The 25,496-nt window shown below is 40.7% G+C and overlaps 1 protein-coding gene across 3 annotated transcripts in view; it reads left to right on the forward strand.

Annotated features, from left to right (window-relative positions):
* Dhit (regulator of G protein signaling double hit) overlaps positions 1-25,496 on the forward strand; it is a 358,490-nt gene that overhangs the window by 225,566 nt on the left and 107,428 nt on the right. For all 3 annotated transcript variants that reach the window (XM_083138912.1, XM_083138914.1, XM_083138913.1), the window contains one exon: positions 1,211-1,419. In XM_083138912.1, the coding sequence (XP_082995038.1) occupies positions 1,211-1,419 (209 nt within the window). The remainder of the gene's footprint in view (positions 1-1,210; positions 1,420-25,496) is intronic.

Genomic DNA, 25,496 nt, shown 5'->3' on the forward strand with positions numbered 1-25,496 from the left:
TGTGTGTTAATTGTTATTCATTCATTACTTATGCCGTTAAACAAATATAGTCTTGAACAGAGAGTTTTTATGTACGATAATTACGTGAAAACGAATTCTTGCAGAAAAGTGGTCAGGGAATTACGAGAGACAGGATCTCTTGAACCTAAGAAACGTGTTGTATTGCTGTTGAAGGAGGTCATTTTCAACATCTCTTATAACACAGGAGGTTAGTGATCATCATTATTATTACTTTTAAATATCATTTTACGCTTTCGGTTTGCTTTATGCGCCGGGATGCTGTCATCCATTTCTGTCAACTGACGATAAAGTAGCGATGTCTAATCTAAGATTATATGTCAGAAATATTTGTATTTGGGAGGACACCTTTTCCAACATCCTTGCGACAAGGTACGTGCTTATTTCAATTGTAATTGTAACTGTAATTGTGAAAAGTGGAAACATTACAAAACAAGCGGTTTCTGTTACGGACTTCCTGAACGCAATTTGCCCGGGACCTGTTGCATGAAGAGACCGCCGAACGGCCGACATGCTGGCGGTAAACGACTGAAATAACCTCCCTGTACTTCTAGATATAAAGGCGGCCACATTGGAAAATTTCGTTGAAGACATTAATATAATATTTATGAACATATACAGGGTGCCTTATAAGTAATAGCGCAAACTGACACATGTGAATGAACAAGATAATAGAATAATGCTAATAATGTTTGCGAATGTTTGGTTACAAGCCGTCATTGATTGCATTTTGTAAACACCGAGTGCTTTACTCCTTCCGCGGTCCGAGGTTTGCTCTTTGTTTACAAAACAGAACATTTCCGAGAGGTGGCGTTGCAATCAAACAGAACATTTCCGAGAGGTGGTACGACTTGTACTTACCCATTCGCGACTATCTCGGAAACGGGTCGTTTGCAGACCCATGTTTACTGAGACTTTTTTGCTTCTATTATCGTGTACTTTCACCTGTGCCAGTTGGGCTAGTACTTTGGAGACACCCTGTATATTAATTATTTACTGTAAGATAAGTGAAACTATAATAAGCATTAGATAATATACTAGCCATTATATAGTACCAATATTCGTTATAACACAAGTAATGGACAACTAGGAGGGATTTACACATCCATGACAAGCATAGCGTTAACACAGTAACCTACTAAATTTGCATTGCCTTTGAGAATACCTAATTTTATTCTTTGTCTCCTTCCAGATGTCCAACACAACTGAGAGGGGGTGCAGGCTTCGAGGTGGCAGCACCTCCTCCAACTCTTCAGGGGGCCATCTGGGCTCCCACACCTCTCCTGCACACCACAACAATAAGGCAGCAACAACGGGGCCCGAGGCTCCGGCAGCGCCCCCTCCGAGGTCCACAAAGCCATCTTGCTGCCTCTGCTGGTGTTGCTGCTGTAGCTGCTCATGGTGAGTTCATGCTTTGTTTGTTTGTTTGTTTCTTTGTTTTGTCTCATCTATTGTTGTCAGGCATTGTTCTGTATGATCTGAATGATCTACGAGGGCGTTTACAAATGATTTAGACTTGGGCTGGCATTGCATTCGAACCCGGGAATAGGCAAATCGGCGACAATAGAGTAGTCTCAAAGAGTCGACCTTGAGGAGTGAACATAGGCGCCGACTCCATGGTGCTTGGGGGTGCTCGGGCCCACCCAATGTTAACGATGTGGGGGCAAAGCCCCCCAAATAATTTTGCTTTAGAGGATCTAATGTATTATTTTGCTTCTCTTGTAAAGTTTACTCTGCATTGTGCCACATGAACTTAACTTTAAGTACACATTTGAAATGTTCTAGACCATCAACTTTGGGGGTTGAGACCGCTAAACCATCAACTTTGGGGGGGGGGGGTTATGACCAGAGACAGCAAAACACATGACTTATTACTATATACTAAGTATGTAATTATGAGTATTGTTAAAAAATTTACTAAAAGGAGTTTCAAAAGACGATGTGCATGAACTAGGAGAGTGGATGGGACGTTCGGGCTACAAATGGCTCTCACATGACATTCAGAACGAGATCATTGATATATTAGGGAGATCTGTTTTGCGCTCCGTGGTAGCAGATATTAAAAGTCGGGAATATTTTGCTATTATGGTTGACGAAACTTGTGACATATCCATCCGTGGACATTTACTATTCTGCATTCGAACTGTGAATAAACATTTTGATATTTTTGAGGAATTCATGGGCTTTTATGAGATTCCGAACACTGAGGCCAAAACTTAAAATGGAGAGAGTGATCAGTGATCAGAGCCCCCGCAATAATTTTGACAAGTCGGCGCCCCTGGGAGTGAATAATGATGCGGGAGGCTGGTAGATGTCAGCAGTAGCGTGACTGTCGCGCCATTTTACGGGCAACCTGTGTGGCGTCACTGACAGGTCATGGAGTGCGATTATCACTGGCAGAGATTCCTGTGGAAAGAAGGGAACTGGCCAGGCAACCATTTACAGCAGTGGTGACAGTGCCGCGTGATGAATCTTGGTTTCATCATTACGAACCGGAAATGAAGCAGCAGCCCATGCATTGGAAGCACAAGGGCAGTCCTGTACCCAAGAAGTTCCGGTTCACTCGACCCTGTGGAAAGCAAATGGCAACGCTCTTCTGGGACGAACATGTCATCCTCATGGTGGATCTGCTCCCGCCGAACATAACCATCAACAGCGATGTGTATTGTGCTTCTCTGCAGAAGTTACGTCGCCGAATACAGCAGTATCGCAAGGGAAAGTGGACCAAGAACTTCCTGTTGCTTCATGACAGTGCTCGTCCGCATACCAGCCACCGCACTGAGGATAAGCCGAGATAACTGCGGTTCACTGTGTTGGCACATCCTTCCAACTCACCAGACCTCGCAGTGAGCAACTACATTCTCTTCAATGAAATTAAGAAGCCTCTACGAGGTGTCAGGTTTCCGGACAATAATACCCTCCAAGCAGTTGTCAGAGACTGGGTACGTGACACTCCAAGAGATTGGTACCGTGCGACCATACGAAAGCTGCCGGAGAGGTGGCACCGTTGCATCGCTCTTCAGGGAGAATATGTGGAAAGAGCTGAAGCCTAACCTGGGAGCTCGGACCATCCACGACATGGTACGTGTCAATAGTCTAAATCATTTGTAAACGCCCCTAGTCTTTACCATTTCATATCATCACGGGAGTATCCAGGATTTTTCTTCGCGAGGGGCACAACCTTTTGATACAGTCTGTCAATAAAGTCATGAGAAGGGAACGGAATTGTATGTAGAAAACATATCCTAATATGTGTTCACCAAAATATGGAGTTAAATATGGACTTAAAGTTTAAAAAATAACTTTATAATACACTATACGAGTTACATAAAATACAATCTCGGCACTGTAGCTATTACCATGACTGTCTTGAAGATAAACCAGAAGCGAATCCCGTACGTGTGCTTCAAAATCGTTGCTTCTGGCGCTCCTGTCGTGACTGTCTTGAAGAGAAGATGAATGGTGACACTCCCAATGCCGTTCAACTCCAAGACACCCCTGGAACCCCTAGGGGAGGAGGTGGAAAGGGAGTGATATGTAAAAATAATCGAAAACGACCGATATTATTGTGGAATCCATAGTTTCCGGGGTCGCTAAGATGAATAGTGATACTCCCAATGATGTTCAACCAAAAGGCACCCCTGGTACTCCTAGGGGTGGGTGGTGGAAGGAGGTGACATGTAAAAATAATCGAAAACGACCGATATTAGTGTGGAATTCATAGCTTTCGGGGCCGCTAAGATGAATAGTGCCACACCCAATGCCGTTCAACTCCAAGTTCATTTTACACTATAGTTAGAATTTATTATGTTCCTGTCTAATAGAAGCATACGGGGTGCGCCGGGTGTGTCTAGGCACACCCTAATGGGCTCCTTTATCAAAGATAATTAAAGATAGATATTTCAATGAGAGAGAAAATAAGCGGCAGTTTGTAAGAAGTTGAAAATGTCATTACTTGGTGCAAACGTGTGCATTATCGCTGATGAAACGGGTGTCTATAAATTTTCGATTTTTTGATGTAATTGGAGAAAGAAGATATTTACTGCATTCTACTCTGTACTGCAGCGCCTTTCTTCTATACCTGTCACAAGCTGCACGTGTGAGAGAGCTTTCTCCAAGCTTACCCAAGTTAAAACTAAATTAAGAGCAACTCAGAAGCAGGATAGATTGGAAGCCCTGCTCTTGCTATTTGTGGAACAGGAAAAAGCTTCGTCTATTGATGTAAATGAAGTTATTGATGAGTTTAAGAACATTGTACCTTTTGACAGACGTCTCTTGTTATAGATGACGTGTATTTTGATGTATTTGTTTGTAACATTTATGAACATTTTTTGTGTGTGTAATTTCTATGCAATTTGATTTTTTTCTACTACATATATTCAGAAATTTTCAACACAGCCATTTAGTGAATTTATATTACTTTACATCAGTGCAATTAAAGAGCCAAGTGGTTGTGTTGCAAAATATGCTATTAAAAAGGTACAAGACCTCATTTTTTTTGTGCACACCCAAATATGAAGTTCTAGCTACGCCCATGAATAGAAGATTGGAATAAATAAATACCCGGACAATGCCGGACAATCAGCTAGTATATATAGAAAATATAGAAAATGAAAACTGAATTTTTCGACCCTACATGCCAAGATAATACAAAATATAACTGATTTCAGCTTTACACATAAATATGTATTTATATATAAATCCATCCCGTAGTAATGAGATTGGCAACACTGCACCCCTGCGAACTCAACCGTTAAGGGAACACTAGATCAACATCTCTGATCTAGTTGCTAGTACTGATAGGTTATTGCTAGTGCGGTTCCTCGTGAAGCGGTTGTTCATCGTGTCCAGATGATATATCGCGATTCGTCCAGGCGATATCAACTAGACGATATATCGTAACGATATTTTGGCGATATATATCGTTTCGGCGATATATCTTAACGATATTTGCTGATGTATATATTGTGTAGGCGATATATCGTCACGATATTTGGCGATATATATCATGTTGGGGATATATCGTCACGACATTTGAGCAATATATATCGTGTCAGCGATATTTATCGTCCGATATCACGATACGGAAAAAATATCTTACGGTATCGTCTATGACTATATTTTCTTGATATATTGCGATATCAAATTTCCGATATCGTCCATCCCTAGTCCTATCACGGAAATGGAAGGATGAAATTTCGTTTTCTGTGAAGTGCAATGGGTTAAAGTTAAGTTAGCTCGAACAGAATTACGAAGTAAATCATGTGGAAATTCGAATAACTTGAGTGTAAAATAGGAACCCGCTTATTTTTTTTCATGTTCTACCATTTATACCAAAGAATAAATGGTTTTAGTTTTCAAAATTTAAAAAAAGTATGGGCTAGTTTTGTATGAGACGGTACAGCGCTGTGGATAAAATTTCCTCCTAATTTTTATAACTTTTTTTTAACAATGTGTGCATAAGTTAATAACAAATTAGAATAACTATGAATTTCGGTACACTAAGTGTGAGAAATGTAAAAAATATATAAATATAAATTTGTTTAATTTTATTATTTGAAAATGGTTATTATTTTATAGTCATCATAATCATAATTATAATAATTAATATTGTTGTTTTTGTTTCTACTATTAACATTTTATCAATTGCTTGACCCACGTACAAAATATTTCTTACGACACCCATGTGCCCCCCCCCCCCCATTTTGGAGTATTTGTGTGGAACAGTACCATCCCTTTACAACGTCGATAGAGTGACATTACGTATCTCCATAACATTCTGGCTGTAATGCATTTGTAGCTCGAAAGCGAGTCTTAACTCCCGAAGTCACCAATCAGTAAGCCAGCAGCTGACGTCATCTCATACAAGCACGTGTAGTTATCCCTCTTACTCCCGCCCTAGGCTCTTGGTAGGCTCGCTAGCCAGACTCGGCTGGAGTTGTTCCGAGAATTCTTTGACTCTGCCCGGAACGAGAGGCGCTGAAAGCCTTCACACGTGGCCTTTTCGGAAACGGTTCAACATCGTAGACGATCAAAGACCGAAACTGGAAATGCGCACACGGAGCTAAATGAACAAGAAGAGGACGAAACGAATTGAAACCATCCTCTATTCAACTGTGCTTCAGCGTGGAACCTTCCTCAATTATTCAACAGGTTAAACAGGCCGAGATAGGGGAGTCTGGGAAAACTGTGAATATTTTATCACGTTCCTGTACCCTTGGTTGTTCGCTTAACGGAGCTTGCCCCTGTGGCATCGTCCTTCCCATGGATTTGGAGATACTCTTTCGTAATTCTAGAAGTATAACTAACTCTGCCACGTTGTATGAAGCGGCGCTTGTGTCAAGACGAATCTCTGGGTTGATTGATTTAGTTTGCTTTTCTTCGCCACTTTTGGCTAATCGCGAAGATGAGGATGAGTAATGATGTGGCGAGACTGATGAAGGGACATTCACAAAGAGCACCCTTGCCCACGAGATTCAAACCCGGGACCCCTGGCGTCATGAATGTGCATCTAAAAGTTATATATTGCACACATAATTTAATTTCAGTCACAGTAATTAATGTAATTTGTTATAGGGCCGTTGAATGCCGCGGTACCTCAGCCAGGGGTCCCGGGTAGGAATCCCAGGTAAGACATGGATATTTGTGTTTGTCCTAATGAGAATAACAGAAAAACCGAGAAATGTAAAAATTGAGAATAAAGTTAAAAACGGGGGATACTGCCGCTTAGGTGTATTCCTTTAATAAAAAAAAATCCTTATGGCGTCTGACTACCATGCGAGATACCCGGGTTCGATCCCCGGCGGGGGAGAACCGGGATACTTTCCACCTGCTCAAGCGTCTCCGGCACCCACACAGCGTACGTAGGTACCAGGAGGAAACTCTTGGGGTAAAGGCGGCCAATGGCGTGTTGCTGATCACATCACCCCCACCTTTGGCCGTGATTAAGAAAGTGGGGTGGGGGCTAACACCACACCCCCTATACGCCTTCATGGCGTGGTGCAAAGCACAGGGGAGCACTTTACTTTACTTTTATTATAAGGTCGTTGAAGAAACACGGATCCTCCTCCGTGGCCGTGCAGTCTAAGGCGCTCTTCTTTGGACTCCTACTGCGGGACGGCATGGGTTCGAGTCCGCCTGGGTTTTCAGCCTGTGTATAGAACCGGTGGCAACCCACCATCGTGAGGAAATTGGGGAGCTACGAGTGAGTAGCGTAACCCGGTCTCGGATATCTCCTACTACCTGATTATCCGGCGTTGCCCGGGCATTTATTTATCCCAATCTTGTATTAAACAGGAAAACAATGAATTCTAACTATAGTGTAAAATGTAACTAATCTAGGTCATTTGTGGCATTTTATTTTTCACCCCCTCTCAGCTTCCATGCCGATAGGTGATGAACTTTGAATTGAACCGCATTGGGAGTGTCACGAGAACTATGGATTCCATTCGCAACACAGCCTGAATGTTAGACAACCCGAGAAACACTATCGTTGTGCGGATTGCATAGAGTCACGGATGTCTGTTTGTGCGGAATTTGATATTGGTGGTTCTCGATTATTTTTACATGTCACGCCTTCCCACCCCACCCCTAGGGGTGTCTTACCCCCACAGTATTTATTTCCAGATTGCAAGTGATACGTGTACCAAGTTTGGTTGAAATTGCTCCAGGCGTTCGGGAGTTATTCCGGAACAAACATACACACATACATCCATTGTTATATATATATATGGAAGATAGATAACGGCTGGATGTTCGACGTGGGAGGAGACCGGGAGTCGAGTGATAGTCCAAGGCCCTACCAGTCGAGCAATGGGTTATACACTTGGAGGTTTTACCTGCATTGACGGCAGTAATTATTTAATAAAAACTTTCAATTGTTACAATTTTCAAGATCGTTATCTGTTCCGGTGGGTATCGCTTCAGCCGTAAATTCTACAGTAACGTATTGGTCACTGTAATGCGATTTGTCAGTTTTCTACTCCCATTGGCAGACGGACGGACAAGTCGAAATAATAAATACCTATACCAAGACTTGTAAAGAAAATAAAAAGAAAAAAACATACTTAATTCAGGAAATGCATGTTACTTTTCTCTTCATAAACTTTTGTCTTCTCGTTTATTATCTAAGAAACTAAAAGTTAAAATATACAAAACAGTAATTTTGCCTGTATTATTATATGGATGCGAAACTTCGTCCCTTACATTTAGAAAGGAACATAAATTGAGAGTATTTGAAAATAAGATCCTTAGGAAAATATTTGGACCTAAAAGGGATGAGGAGACAGGTGAGTGGAGAAGGTTACATAATTTAGAACTACATAATTTGTATTCATGTCCAGATATTATTAGAATAATTAAATCAAGAAGACTTAGGTGGGCAGGCCATGTGGCACGAATGGGAAAGGAGAAAAGAGTTTATAGGTTTCTTGTTGGGAAACCTGTTGGTAAGAGACCTGTAGGAAGACCAAGACGAAGATGGAGGGATAATGTTGAGATGGACCTAAAAGAAATTGGAAGGGATCTTGCTCAGGATAGGGACAGACGGAAGGCCTGTGTTGCTGCAGCCATGAACCTTCGAGTTCAAGAAGTCTAGAGACTTAGTTAGTAAAACTTCGTATATTTTCAGTTCACGAATGTACATGTTCATATCAAAGATATTATCGAACGGTTCGATTGTTGACACGAACCATCAAACGAACCGACCAAAAGAGTTATCTTTTCGGAATTAATTTGGCACTTTATGTACCTTTTGGTACACCAAACCTCATGTTTGTAGCTTAAAGTAGTTCTGAGATATCGAAGGTTACAAATATTCATAGGGTGGTTAACGCAGTATTCCCTCTGCGAATGTGTCAAGAGTAGCAATCTTCTTTCGGATTGAGAAAACTGACATCGCTGAGAAAATCGATAGTTCTTTCGACTCACCAAATATAGTATGTCTAGGTCGAATGGTTTCAGAGATATCGAAGCATTAAACACAATTCGATTGTTGATGTTGATTGGTAGCGAATCGCATTACAAGACTTAAAAGACTATGTTAACTATACTGGTGTTAGGTTACAAGAATTCTCAGCATTTTATTTGATTTGATTTTACTTCGCTTTTCTGAATTCTCGACACGATCTTCAAGAAGAAGGACACAATTTCTTGCATGCTGGCATTTGAAGTGTGGCAAGTGGCGCCATCCTTAATTTTTTTCATCGTGAAGTGGTATTTCGTACACAGTGTAAGGATTCTCAGTATCCCAAGGCCACAACATCAGGGTCAAGAACTCAGACTGAAAGCACACGTCCGTACGATTGGCATTTAAGGGCAGAATCGCTCAGATGCACGCGCATGCACACTCAAGGACTTGAGAGCCTATAGCGCCATCTCTAATGACGTCACCATGCTTGTCAGACACCAAGGTGTGTCCGTAGCAAATATCATTCCATTATTACAAATAGTTTGATTTTTATAAACGAAAATAAGGGTCCGAGAGCGAGTTAAACACCCTGTAGTTCAAACACTACATTCGATGTTGTTCTTGATTTTAGGTAATCAAGGGTTAAGGTCTTTGACTCACATGGCTTTTATTTCTATGATCAATTCTACAAATTTCCTCGAGTGGTCAGAGATAATAAGCCATCAATTTCCCGTTTGAAATTTGATTCCTCACGTGAAGTTCGATCACGAATAAAGTATTTGGTAACACTTTACTATGGGGGTGACGGATTTCTTACTTTTTACAGGAGAAAGCACTTACGAAAATCATTTTCTGTAGCGTTGTGAAACTTCGTGAATGTAGTTTTGATCCATTTTAATGCGAATACATGTTGTTTTCTGCAAAAATCTCGCTGTTTCTGCTGCCGGCATTTGCTATCTGCACGACAGCACAATGTTCCGTGTGTTAGATGACGTAACCCAGTAGTCAGTGTTTCAAACTCGCCGTGTTTTCACTATAACATGACGTGTCGATTATTATTATTATTTTTTAACTACGCTTGCCTAACTTAACCTAACCTGACCTTACGGAAAATGGTTTGTGGGGCTAACGTGAATGGTTTTTGGGGATAACGTGAATGGTTTGTGGGGCTAACGTCAATGGTTTGTGGGGCTAACGTCAATGGTTTTTGGGGCTAACGTCAGTGGTTTGTGAGGCTAACGTCAATGGTTTGCGAGGTATTAGCATAATTTCAAATCCGGCACGAAAGTAGGTATTTTCGGTGAACAAGGTTGCAACACTGCATAAATCGACAAAACACTCTCACAACATGCGATGAACCAGTACGCTCTCTATCGACATAATGTGTGTTACAGAATCGAAATAACAAGTAACAGTAAGTACTCGTAAATGTAAGAAATAGACATTATTTTCGTTAGAAATTCATTATTTCACCTAAAGAAATGTTCCGCAATGCAGAATAGTACATTAGCAATGTAAAAAAGTGCGAAATAAATGATTTATAGGTGTCACTCCTATAGTAAAGTAGTACCGAGTATTTTTTATAACATTCTTGATTCCGAATGTACGACAATAATTGTGATCATTGATTTTCTAAATGGTCGGTTGGACTACAATGCAGGCAAGTGCTTAACATGTCTTTACTGATGAACAAGAGGCGGGAAGGAAGATGAAAAAGTTCTCTTTGTCATTGGTTCGATCACAAAGATCGCCGCCAAAGAAGAAAAATTTCACCTTGGAGGTCGTTGTGAAATATTTAAACACCCTCGTCTACTGCTGGGGACGGTATGTTTTCTTTTATGCAACAGTCTTTGCAGAGGCAGATGAAAGACCTCGAAAACTACAGACGCAAGAGCAATGGCGCCGAAATGATATTTAAAATGTACAAAGGACAAGCAAGTGTAAATTGATCAACCAATGGAAGGTCCGGATCTTAGATGCAGCCTTGAATGGTCCACCGTCGGACATGCCTGACCATCTCAAAAAAAGAGTTGGTCTGAGTTAAAAGTTTCATGGTTTGCTGAATGAATGAGGCTGAGCAGCAGGACGGTATCTGAAGGAACTTGCTGAAAACGTAGCGTGAAGACTTGTCACAGACACATTTGCATAACTTGAAGCAGATTCACCTGTTTACATGCATTCCTTCAGACGACGTGCTTGTTCGCAAAAGGACAGTGCAACATCCAGGTAAGGTAGTGTGTAAGTTACTACATCATCTCCATACGAGAACTGTTTAACTTACTCTATCATCTGCATAGGAGAACTGTTCAAGTTACTGTATCATCTGCATACGACAACTGTTCAAGTTACTGTACCATCTTAATGCGAGAACAGTTTTCATCTTTATACGACAACTGCTTAAGTTACTATAGCATCTGCAAGCAACAACTATTCAAGTTACCATATCATCTGCGTACGACAACTGTTCAAGTTACTGTATCATCTACATAAGACAACTGTTCAAGTTACTGTATCATCTCCATGCGAAAACCATTCAAGTTAATGTATCATCTGCATACGGCAACTGTTCAAGTTACTGTATCATCTGCATACGGCAACTGCTTAAGTTACTGTAGCATCTTCAACCAATAACTGCCTCCCCGATGGCGCAGTCGTAGTGTCGTCGCCTTGTGATCAAGGGGTCCCGGTTTCGATACCCGGTGGAGGCACATGGCACAGTGGTTTGGATCCCACTTTAAACCGTAGGTCCAGTCCCGATTAGCCTTACTGTGCATAAAGTGGACTTAAAACACCAACTCAAACCGAACCAAATCAACCAACAACTATTCAAGTTATCATATGATCTGCGTACGATAACTGTTCAAGTTACTGTATCATCTACATATGACAACTGTTCAAGTTACTGTATCATCTCCATGGGTGAACCATTCAAGTTACTGTATCATCTACATACAATGACTGTTTCAGTTACAGTACCGGCCTCCCCGATGGCGCAGTGGTAGCGTCGTCGCCTTGCAATCAAGGGGTCCCGGGTTCGATTCCCGGTGGAGGCACATAGTGGTTCGGATCCCACTTTAAACTGTAGGTCCAGTCCCGATTAGCCTTACTGTGCATAAAGTGGACTTAAAACAACAAATCAATCCAATCCAATCCAATCGAGTTACAGTACCATCTGCATTCGACACACTCAAGACGAGACTACCTGTATCACCTAACAAGACTCGCCGATTTTTTCTTGGTAGCACTTTGTGCTCACATAAACCAATCTGGAGTAGACTTTCAGTTCGAGTGAAATAATAACACCACGAAACAACGGGAATTAGGTGCCAAAGAGCATGGATGTCCCGGTCGTCCTAGCAACACCACTCCGTTTTGGCTAGGTTAGGTTCCTCCAAAGTATTTTCAAACCTTCCTTGTTCTTTTCCATTTTGTGACGCCATGTGATGGGCGGCGCTTGCGTGTCAAACATGGAACCTGTGTCGAAACGCTCGGAATTTTCAGAACAAGCATTGCCCCGCTGTACACGACATCGGAAGGTGATTATGTGGAACCCCCACGCGCTCATTTTTCTTACTCCTTGCCTTTCTTTTGTCTAGACCGACTTACGAAAGGTATCGACTTTCTGCTGTTCGGAGATAATGTATGATTGATGTTTCCATATTCGGACACGAAACGGTGGAACACGTGATAATGTTCTTGGCTGAAACCGCTTGTAATGTGAAAAGAATGCGTGTTCAGTGTTTGACTAATGGTAACAGCGTCTTAGAACAGGTCGAACGCATTGAAATGCAGATGTAGATAATTGTACGTCGGCTTTTATTGTTGTGTGCTATAAGGATGTTTTTCCATTTTTGTCGCCACCAATATTGTGACATTTTCCCCCCAATTAAATTTTAAAACTTTAGATTTGCCGTGTCTATCCATTGATAGAGTTAATTTCTTTTACTTCGTTTTTCGGCTACATTTATCTCATCAAAAAGATGAGGATGAAATGTGATAAAGATGAAAGTTCAATCACAAGCACACATCGAAAATCCCACAGAGGAGTCCAGAGTCTGCTGTGGGACTCATCCAGCTCCTAAGTCACTAAAACTAATTGCTAAAAGCTCTAAACCTTGCCCTCCTAACATAACCACATGTTAAGTCAAGTTTAGAGCTCTTAGAAACTAGTTTTAGTGACTGTTAGTCTATGTGAAGTCCAGACCGCAGTATATACCTTATTGGAAGAAGGATTCCTTCAAGAAAGGTTACCCCTTGTCGTGCCTATCATTTAGTGTCTTAAAATTTCATCATTGCGAATTGCCTGTATTACACCTGATTTGTTAAACTAACAGTAGGCACTCAACTTATATCAAAAAATATACTTAACCACATTTTTAACTATTTGTTGTTGTTAACTAAATAAATAGTAATGTATTTGTAAGCCAGCGACCTGCGTGTGCATTAATGATACACACGGCGACATCTGTTGTGGGCTTGTTTATAATTAGACCTTGAATTTTTAGGTTCTAAAAATCCTAAAATAGGTTCTAAAATATTAAATTAGACAAAATAATTCTCAAATATGTTCTAAAAGTAATAAATTAGACTAAAAATTCTAAAATAGTCTCTAAAAATATTAAATTAAACTACAAATTCTAAAATAGGCGCTAAAAATATTAAATTAGACTAAAATAGGTTCTAAAATATTAAATTGGACTAAAAAAATCCTGAAGTAGGTTCCAAGTCACTTAAAATGGTTCAGAATTATTGAAAAATACTTGTTAGGTACAATTATCAAAATCAATATTTCAAAGGAATCGTAATTATATTTTGAGGATGAGTGATGATGTGATGAAATAATGAAGAGACATTCACAGAGAACACCCAGGCCGAGATTCGAATCCACGACTCCTGGTGTTGTAGCGCGCTGTGCTAACCACTCCGTCACGGAAGTCGGCACTCAGCAGTTGTCATCTGTAATACGTATTTATCATTTCATCAATAACTGAATTTTGGTACCTCTGTTGGTTGTATTATAAAGGTCAAAAAATGTGTTTTTAAAGTGAAGGATTTTTCCTTTGCATTTCACTACATAGGAAGAAGATAAGACTAACTTGAGTATGAATGGCAACTTGCTTGGAGTGTACGATAATATCTGCCATTAGCCTGCCTTGAACAAGTTATGTTCCTTTACAGTGGTGGCGGTTAGGGGATGCGAGGGGGCAGTTGCCCCCCAGTTTTAACCACTTTTGCCCCCGCACTATGCTAAATCTTATCTACAAAGAGAAATATACTGTCTTTGTCCGCTAGTAATGGCACTTTGCTCCCCCCCCCCCCCGTTTTGGGACTTAATGGCCGCCAATGTTCCTTTAAAATTTCCAAACATGTGGTTGGTGAGATAAAATTAAGCAAAAATGAAGCAAGTCACAACCAGTGATGTGCCGTAAACTATACGTTTACGTCTACATGCGTTATCTACACGTAATCTACGCGTAGATTACATTGGGTTGTAGTTTACATAGACTACGTAGACAATCTAAAGTGCATTAAAATTAATTTTCAAGGGTTTCATGAAATGAAAGTGACATTTTCAACTATATTGGTTCCTAACGAAATGAAAAGAAGCCCATTTACAACAAATTTCTCTTCTCTTCTATTTTCAACTATGGAAGAAGATAAATAGTATTTAAAAAACAACAATAGATGGCAGTCATGAGGCAAGAGTAGCCCTTTTCCCAAAAAAACACTAGAATTTTTCCTATCTTAGGTTTCTTCCTAGGTGAGAAATTGTTCGAATTTGGAAGAAAGAGTATGAAAAGTTCTTCTCACACATCAGCAACTAATACGCAGTATAATTTTCTTTTAATTCCACGGCGCCCTTTGCTAAGTTATCACCTTTCGCCATGTTGTTTACATAGATTACGTCATCTACGTGTATAAAATAGTCTACGTGTAGAATGTAGACTATCGCTGTTTACGCGTAGACGCACATCACTGGTCACAACTATTCTTCATTTTCGTTGGCATATTGTGATAGAGATCAGTGGCGCAACCACAGGGGGCAGGGGGCGTTGGTCCTCAATCTTGGACGGATCTGCCATGACTTTGGACGTAACCTTCGTATATAATTGTATACTAACATTCAATTTTCATGGGGGCTATGATCCCCTTTACCCCACTGCGGATGTCTTAATTATTACTGCATGAGAACCAATAAAAGAGTACTGCCATTCCGGTGATTTTTTAATCGTTATAATGCTAAAAAGAGGGTTGTAAAAAACAAATTGCAGTCTTCTTGTCTGTTTTTTAGCTTCAGCGTATGTTTTTCTTCTACTCCCAACGTTCGATATCCAATAAAGCAGACCATTGGAGCATTTTTTTGGTGACGTCACAGGCTGCCTCCCTTTACCCACGTAGGAGGCTGAATAATGGAACAGGGTCATTAGCAAGTCCGCGTTTGATGCTGAAGTTAGGAAGCATTCGTACCGGAATACCTTTTGAATCTGTAACGGTTGCAGTTAAAAAAGGTTCGATTAGTCCACGCTGGGTTTGTGTGTCACAGGATACTCTCCAATAATTGCCCGTTCCTTTGGCGTAGCATAGGTTCTGACTCGCTTGCTTGTCTGCTTAATTTTCCGAAATGACTTGCGTCAACGATTTATGCTCTAATTATAGGCATCGCAAAATAAAATTGGGTGGAAGTAAAGCCATTGATAAAACCTGATTAGTGTAGAAATACCACGGTTGTAATTGTTATATTGCAAAATCAAGTATTGGAAACTATTAATAAACAATTTTTATTCCAAATCTATTACATGTACAATTGTCGTTCAAGTTTGACCAACACTTTTATTTCTAGACAAGAAATATACATACACAGAAGCACCAAACTATGTCAGTTTTTCAAAGTATTCCCCCTGAACATCCAGACACCGTTGCCATCGTTGTGGAAGTTCCTTGATGCCTTTGGCGTAGAAAGAAGTAGGTTGGTGTCGTAACAAGTGATGTGCCGTAGAGTATACGTTTACGTCTACATGCGTTGTATACACGTAATCTACGCGTAGATTACATTGGGTTGTAGTTTACATAGATTACGTAGACAATCTAAAGTGAATTAAAATTAATTTGCAAGGGTTTCATGAAATGAAAGTGACATTTTCAACTATATTGGTCCCTAACGAAATGAAAAGAACCCTATTTACAACAAAATTTATCTTCTCTTCTATTATCAACTATGGAAGAAGATAAATAGTATGCAAAAAACAACAAGAGATGGCAGTCGTGAGGCAAGAGTGGTCTTTTCCCCATAAAGCACTAGAATATTATCTATATTAGGTGTCTTCCTAGGTGAGAAATTGTTCGAATTTGAAAGCAAGAGTATGAACAGTTCTCCACACACATCAGCAACTGATACGCAGTATACTTTTCTTTTAATTCCACGGCGCTCTTTGCTAAGTTATCACCTTTCGCCATGTTGTTTACATAGATTACGTAATCTACGTGAATAACATAGTCTACGTGTAGAATGTAGACTATCGTTGTTTACGCGTAGACGCACATCACTGGTCGTAACGACTGCAGGACGGCGTTATTGAGTTCCTCATCTGCCTGGAAGAGCGTCCCGCCCAAAAGCTCTTTAAGAGCTCCAAACAAGTGGAAATCACTGGGGGCTAAATCTGGGCTGTAAGGACTGTGTGGTAAAACCTCCCAGTGCAAGTTGTTTTGAGTCAAATGGGCCGTGTGTGGCCTGGCATTGTCATGGAGAAGAATGACATGTTTCGACAACATTCCAGGTATTTTCTTCCAAACGGCCTCACGTACAGCACCGTGAAGCAGTGTTGAGTAATACTGGGCATTAATTGTGTTAGCCCTCTACCAAAAAATCCACATGGATAACACCTTTCATGTCCCAGAAGACAGTTCCCGAAATCTTACCGGCAGACGGCAGGGTGAACATGTCCATGCGGTTCATTTGCTACCAATTCCCGCCCTTCACTGAACTGTTGACACCATTCGTACACTCTTGCACGTGACGGTGTTTGTTCACCATACTGTGCTTGAAGTCTACGCCAAATGTCAGCAGGTTTCAACTTCTCCTTCACGAGAAATTTCATTATACACAGCTGTTCCACAACAACAGATACACTACTTGCCGCCATCTTTGTTTACACTACTGCGCATGTGCCAAATGCGTCGCAAAGGATCATGGTTACTCGCAAGGAATCATGGTCTGTCCTACCGAAATAATGCAGCGCTACATTGATTCATTAATATTTTACGCACGGAAGTCTTGGTCAACCTTGAACGACCCTTGTAAAATGGGGAGACTTTGCTATCCAGCACAACTTTTTTTCCATTATTAACTGATATTATTATTATTATTATTACATTTTATACAGTTGTGTTTTGAAATTCATAGTTATTGTAGTAGTTCAAAACATGGCCTTTTCGTTCCTAATGCAGCCTCCCCGATGGCGCAGTGGTAGCGTCGTCGCCTTTTAATCAAGGGGTCCCGGGTTCGATACCCGGCGGAGGCATATAGTGGTTCGGATCCCACCTTAAACTGTAGGTCCAGTCCCGATTAGTCTTACTGTGCATAAAGTGGACTTAAAACACCAACTCATTCAATCTGAGAGGTGGTTCGTAATGTGTTCTCAGAGAGAGAGAAATATGCTTTAAGTTCGGAATATCTTCAAAATGCATACTTATATTTGTTATGCATCAACAAACATAATTTTCGAAGGACCTTTGCCATTTCGCGAGATTCCATGCAACTACCAATATAATCACGCATTGTGCATAGCTACACGACCAAAAATCATTAGAGCTAAGGCGGGGGGGGGGGGGTGTTGAACGGGCCCGTCTATCCCTCCCTGGGAATTGGAGTCTTTCATTTCAGATTACAAAAAAATCAGAAAGAGTATTGTTATTAGCATTCGAACAGAATAACCAAAGTGAAAACAGCTACATAGTGTAAATTTTAAAAAAATTGTGTTATATTTTCATGTTATACTGCTACGAATAAATAGTTTAATAGTTTCCAAAATTCCAAAGAATTATATGTGACATGTCACGCAAAAACTTGGGGAAAAAAGTTTCTCTATAACTTTTAAGGCCCTTTCTTGAACGAGGAGTGCAAACGTTAATGACAAGATAATATTCTCTATATTTTTTCTAATTAACACATAATTCTGTAAATTGGCTCATATTTCAAATGGTGTCTACAATTTCATAAAACAATATTCCATGACTTTTCCAGGTTTCCACATCAACAACAAAAAATGTCCAGCCTAAACCATTAGCCAAATTCATGTATTTAAACATGTGTGTGTAAGGTCACTACATTAGCTAAACCACACTTAGAATCCTACTAAACCAAGCATTTAGAATATTCACTTAAGTGATAAGAAGGGGAACTGAATAGAAAATGGCTGTTGAAAAGGGGTATGTGGGGTGAGCTTTTACGTAATACCAACAAGAAGTTCCAATAAACGTACTAAAAGCAGATATTGAACTCTAGTAGCAAAGCTTCTTCGCTATGAATTACTGTCCGCAAGAAGTTTTGCAAGTCACCGCTGAGAGGCGCCACTCGCACTTTTGCTTTCACCTCTATACCAAATGTTTTCCAAGAGATGGCGCTGCTAAATTTCAATCCCAGATATCTATGTTTCTACCCACTGGCGAAGCGTGACGTCGCCAGTTACTGCTAAAATGGTAATAAGTTGGATTCTTGTAAAATGAAAGAAAATTGAGCGTGATATTACGGTTATGTGCATTAATGTTACGTTGCATAAACTGTTACCTTTAACGTTTCGATTTGATAGGGCGTACAAAATAAGTTGTAGTCTAAAGCGACTGCAGACTTATCTGCTATATCACCAGTGATGTGCGCTTACGCGTAAACAACGATAGTCTACATTCTACATGTAGACTATTTTATGCACGTAGATGACGTAATCTATGTAAACAACATGGCGAAAGGTGATAACTCAGCAAAGGGCGCCGTGGAAGTAAAACAAAATTATATTGCTTTTCAGTTGCTGATGTGCGAGAAGAACTTTTCATACTCTCCCTTCCAAATTCGAACAATTTCTCAGCTAGGAAAAGAACCTAACGTACGAAATATTCTAGTGTTTTATGGGAGAAAGACTAATTTTGCCTCACGACTGCCATCTGTTGTTTTTTTTTCATACTATTTATCTTCTTCCACAGTTGAGGATAGAAGAGAAGAGAAATTTTGTTGTAAATAGGGTTCTTTTCAGTTCGTTAGGTACCAATATAGTTGAAAATGTCATTTTCCTTTCATGAAAGCCTTGCAAATTAATTTTAATGCACTTTAGATTGTCTACGTAGTCTATGTAAACTACAACCTAATGTAATCTGCGCGTAGATTACGTGTAGACAACGCATGTAGACGTAAACTTATAGTGTACGGCACATCACTGTATATCACTCTCATTTTCTCTCCGTCTGCATTCTACATCCTGACAGCAGTTTTCCGTGAGATGACAAAGCTTAAGGCACCAGCGAAGGGAGTTTGGGCAAGCTTCTTCCGTCAATTGTGAAGCTCTTAAAACTTCAGTAAGCGGCTTTCGTCTAGCGTTTGCTCGATCTGCATACCACCATGTTCGGCGATACTTCTTACGGAGATTAATCTTTAAATTGAGAGACGACGGAGCTTGTAGGTATTTATTCCGCCTTTCATATAGCAAAGAGTTGATACGCATTATTTTCCTCTCTGGTATAAGGTTTAGCAGCTTCAATTCCCACACCTTCCAGTCCTTTTTAATATGTATATTTCTAGGTGACCACAAACAATTGATATGTGGCCTCCCCGATAGCGCAGTGGTAGCGTCGTCGCCCTGTAATCAATGGGTCCCGGGTTCGACACCAGATGGAGGCACATAGTGGTTCGGATCGCACTTTAAGCTATAGGTATAGTCCCAATTAGCCTTCCTGTGCATAAAGTGGACTTAAAAACATCAAATAAATCAATCAAAAACAGTTGATATGAATATGTATAAAACAATAGCATGACTACTAACATTATTTTTAGACTATTAGCTCTCTGCATTGCATTTTTTTTGCCACTTTTGGCTAAATGCGAAAATGAGGACGATATGATGAAGCTGACGAGGAGACACTCACAGAGAGCACACAGGCCGGGACTCGAATCCGGGATCCCTGGCGCCGTAGCCACTGTGCTAACCACTCCGACAGCTAAGTCGGTCCTCAGGTTTGGAAAATATAGCCGCTTACTGAAATTTTAAGAGCTTCACAATTGACGGAAGAAGCTCATGAAACTCCAACCCGAATTACGATTCCTTTACTTCCTTACGTTCGGTTCTGATTGGCGTTTCAAAGTGACCGTTCGTTCCTCAAGCGAGAATCGATTGGCTGGATCGATCTTAACCAGGTCCTGACCGAATTCAAAGCTCTAAACGGCTCGACACGCAATGCTGTCACGATGCGGTTCACAGGCTTTATTCGTGACTGAGAGAAATCCGTAAGACACTGCTTAAGACTTCCGTACCTTGTGCTCATCTCTTACGTTTTCCGAAACAAATCGTCCCCTTCCTTCTTCTGTAAACCTAAACACGAGGGCGTGGTAAAACCTATTTTTTGATTCCTAATTAACTCTCTAGTCTTCTTAAACCCGAAGGTTCATGGCTGCAGCAACACAAGCTTTCCATCTGTCCCTATCCTGAGCAAGATCATTCCAATCTTCTCCATCCATATCCTTAGGTCCATCTCAACGTTATCCCTCCATTTTCGTCTTAGCGTTCCTACAGGTCTCGTACCGTCAGGTTTCCCAACAAGAATCCTATAAACTCTTCTTTCCTTTCCCATTCGTACCACATGACCTGCCCACCTAAGTCTTCTTGATTTAACTATTCTAATAATATCTGGGCAGGAATACAAATTGTGCCGGTCTAAATTTTGTAACCTTCTCCACTCACGTGTCTCCTCATACCTTTCAGGTCCAAATATTTTCCTAAGGATCTTATTTTCAAATACTCTTAATTTATGTTCCTTTTTTAATGTAAGGGACCAAGTTTCATACCCATATAATAAGTACTACAGGCAAAACTACTGTTTTGTATATTTTAACTTCTAGTTTCTGTGATTTTCGGACTTCATACTTTATTTTTGGGACTTCTTTAGTGGACAGGTGGTTTTCAGATGTTCGCCTTTCAAAGAGGTTGTGAGCCCTGGTAACTGCAATGTTGCATGCCAACGAGGCTGTGGCGTTTGGGCGTACAGTTAGAGAGGTAACACTATATTTAACGTTGGTAGAATCGCATATCCAGGGATGTGTGTTGCCAAAATGGCTATCCCCGAAATCTGTGTCGGCGTGGTTATCACAGCGTGTTACGACGCCAGAGGTTCCGGGTTCAAATCCAGGCATGGGTGATCTTTGTGAGTGTCCCTTCCTCATAGCATCATCGTCTTCATTGTCGCTATTAGCCAAAGGTGACAGAAAAGCGACGCTAGATAAGGTTTGCAGAGGACTTATTCCAGTTCCACTTTCCATAAGTTACTTCTGCTCTTGACCGTACACAGCAGTGCTGTTCCTCTGAAAGGTATGCAATCCGTTATGCACCCAGTCTTGGTAGGCTGCATACGTTCAAGGATGTCGATGGTTTCCTCTGTCGGATTATCTCCGATGGAAATTACATCCCTTATTCCGGCACGTAACGCATTCAAACCAACAATCATCTCCTTCAGCTGTTATGGCTGTTACTTATTATCACTTCTTCTGCCGTACACTTCAAGGAAGAAGTATTCGCATAGCGCATCCAGGGTTGGAAAACACAGTAGCTCGTCTCCTGCGCCCCCAGAATTGGTATCCATGGGGGCATGTTTGGAGGGAGATTAATTAATGTTGCTGTAATTTGCACGTTGTCGCTTGGGACTAAATAATTAAAGAGGGAGGAGAAATGGGAATATGAACGCAGGCATCAGCGTCATTAACCAACACTCTGCTCCCTTTTCAATTTTCATCCGTAACGTTCACGCGTGGCTTCGCGCTTGCTTTCTGGATCAGTGAAGGTCCCTTGTAGTCCTCTGCTTGCTTTGCAAACTTGCAGCAGGTGCTCTTAACTGGAAATTGTCTTTTAACTCTTCTTGTATTTGCAATTTTCTTATTTCACTTACACTAAGGCTCGTTGTGACGATGGGGTTGAATGAAGTAAAAGGAGGGACACGAAGATACTTCCCCAGGGCAGAACTCGAGATCCTTCCATAGCGAAATTTTATCCTCTTATTTGCAAACTTGTAGCATTTTTGAAGCAAACTTGTAGCATTTTTGAAGCAAACTTGTAGCATTTTTGAAGCAAAGTTTTAGCATACTTAAAGTAAACTTGTAACATACTTGTAGCAAACTTGTAGCATACTTGAAGCAAACTTGAAGCATACTTAAAGCATACTTGAAGCAAACTTGAAGCATACTTGAAGCAAACTTGAAGCATACTTAAAGCAAACTTGAAGCATACTTAAAGCAAACTTGTAGCATACTTGTAGCAAACTTGCGGCATACTTGTTGCAAACTTGTAGCAAACTCGTAGCATACTTAATTAAAGCCACAGTACACGACATGATACCCCGCAAGGGGACAAGTATTCACAAGGCACCAGATGGTGCAGCCAAGATAGAATTGTAGCATCGCCTCCCCGATGGCGCAGTGGTAGCGTCGCCGCCTTGTAATCAAGGTGTCCCGGGTTCGATACCCGGTGGAGGCACAAGTGGTTCGGATCCCACTTTAATCTGTAGGTCCAGTCCCGATTAGCCTTACTGTGCATAAAGTGGACTTAAAACACCAATTCAACAACAACAAGAATTGTAGCATACTTGTAGAAAACGTATAGCATACTTATAACAAACTTTTAGCACAATTGTAACAAACTTATAGCATACTTGTAGCAAACTCGTAGTATACTTGAAGCAAAGCCACAGTACATAACATGATACCCCGCAAGGGAACAAGTAATCACAAGGCACCAGATGGTGCAGCCAAGATAAAATTGTAGCATACTTGTAGCACACTCGTAGCATTCTTGTAACAAACTTATAGCATACTTGTAACAAGCTTGTAGCATACTTGTATCAAACTCGTAGCATACTTGAAGCAAAGCCACAGTGCATAACATGATACCCCGCAAGGGAACAAGTAATCACAAGGCACCAGATGGTGCAGCCAAGATAAACTTGTAGCATACTTGTAGCAAACTTGTGACAAACTTGTTATGTTCCCTGCAGCTTTTCCCCTCAGCTTCAATGGCCTACTGCACTGAAACCTCTCTTTAAGGTAGACGTTCAAGGAAAGTCCAACTACTGAATAAATTTTACTGCAGTGTTTATTCTTCAAAAGGTTGAATGCATTCCGATGACAGGATCACGAGGACAGGAGCTTGGGTAGTTGATATGATTTGAATTAAGATGGAGAATAAACCTTAGGGCCTTTCCAGCGTTACGTGTGTGACATTTTCCACACAAAATTTAATGTTCTAGACATGACAATGGATTAAAATATTCACTATGAACTGATTTCATGGAATTATGAAGTACTTTGTGGTGTCTGCTAACAAATGCAAAAAAAGAAAAACTTGAGTATGATGGCATAGGCTGAGTGCATGCAAAGCGTTAACAAAAGTGCGTTACGTGTGTGACGCTTTAAAAATGCAGCAAATTTTGACGTCATTTGTCTGTGAAGCATACAGGTTGCAGATGCTAGTAACTCTTATGTGACTAATGTGCAATGATAGAGCGCTAACAGAAATGTAGAATTTTGACTACGTACAACACTTTTTTTTTCTCAATTATTAAAACAATATACGTACAAGTATCTTAGGAATTTAAATGTAATAGGTTTTTAAGACACATTAAATCAATTTCCTAGCCCGACTTCGCGACCTTCGCCGTTGCTCGTGCCTCTTTGAAAAATTAAGTACTTAACATAAAAACCGGATTAAGTCAATTGCAGATGGCAGCATCTTACAGTTCTCAATACAGTAGTGTAGTTTCGTGGCCCGCGAGCGTCATTGAAATTGTTACTGTGGCCCGCCCGCACCGTCTGACGAGTTGAACACCCCTGAATTAGACGATATCTGAATTTGTTCCATATAATATAAAGGATGTCTTTCGAAACGGAGTTCACCCAAGTTCTCATACGATTTTTTAAAGTTTTCTTTTAGGTCGTCCAAAGTTGTTGGTAGAGGTGGTACAAAACTGCTTCTTTTACGAATCCCCACAAGGAATTTCACAGGTTGATCACACTTTCGCTTGTAGTTTGCGCGAAGAGCCTATACCAGTTCTAGGCGGTATGGCTTGAACAGAAAACGGTGCTTCAACACACGCCAGATAGCTGATTACGAATTTGCGAATCAAGAAATATAACTAACTCTCCACCCTTCTTAAACCCGAAGGTTCATGGCTGCAGCAACACAGGCCTTCCATCTGTCCCTTTCCTGAGCAAGATCTATATACTCTTTTTCATCCCTGCCAATTTCCTTTAGGTCCATCTCAACGTTGTCCCTCCATCTTCTTCTTGGTCTTCCTACTGGTCTCTTACCATCAGGTTTCCCAACAAGAATCTTGTAAACTCTTCTTTCCTCTCCCGTTCGTGCCACATGGCCTGCCCACCTAAGTCTTCTTGATTTAATGATCCTAATAATATCTGGACAGGAATACAAATTATGTATTTCCAAATTATGTAACCATCTCCACTCACCTGTCTCCTCATCCCTTTTAGGTCCAAATATTTTCAGGAAATATAGCCGTACGAAATTGAGTCCATCTTTTTAAATCACGCTGTATGTTATTCTTGTCCACATAGTTCAATTGTCGGTTCAATGGCATAAGAACAAGCGTCTTACAAGAACTTTGCTTGTCACGAAAAGGAGTAATTTTTCTTAGCAAGAGGAATTCTCTGGAGAAATGGAAGAATTTACTTCTGTGCCATTTGACACTGGAACGGGGAAATCTCAGAAACAGAAGATAATTCATCATGTGCAGACAATTCCCAGAGATGTGTCCCCGTGGGAGGAAGCCATTTTGAAAACAACTGCTTCTGAATGACTTGGTGGTTACCGACGAAGCCGCTGAGGCAGGGCGAGGAGTGAAAAATTCATTGTTTTCGTTCGTTGAACAATTCTTCCCTTCCTCCACGCCATCTCTGGAGTCTCGTTTGTCACACAATCCGCAAGGTGTCGCTGAAATGAGTTTCGTGCTTGCTCCGCCGTCAACAAGCCACACGACAAAAAGGCAGACCGAGGGGGATGGGTCCATTTTGCGAGAGTGGCAGCGATATCCCTGAATCTCACTGACATTTCCTCAACTTATGCTTTTTTATATCTTAAAGTCATGATCAGAAAACGCCTTAAACGAACAAACAACACAAACGTACCGTGAAAAAAAATAATACATACAAGCAACTTACGAATATGTAATTATTGTTTCCCCATCACATAAGATTTTTTTTTTGAAATTGGGGAACAAGATTCCAAATATCGATAATGACCATACGCTATTTGCGCACGCAAGATCTTTCTTCCAAGAGAAGGTGAATTTTCATAAGAAATTCAAAATG

The sequence above is a fragment of the Lepisma saccharinum genome, chromosome 17 (genome assembly GCF_977018435.1).
Source record: "Lepisma saccharinum chromosome 17, izLepSacc3.1, whole genome shotgun sequence".
In the NCBI taxonomy this organism is placed as follows: Eukaryota; Metazoa; Arthropoda; class Insecta; order Zygentoma; family Lepismatidae; genus Lepisma; species Lepisma saccharinum.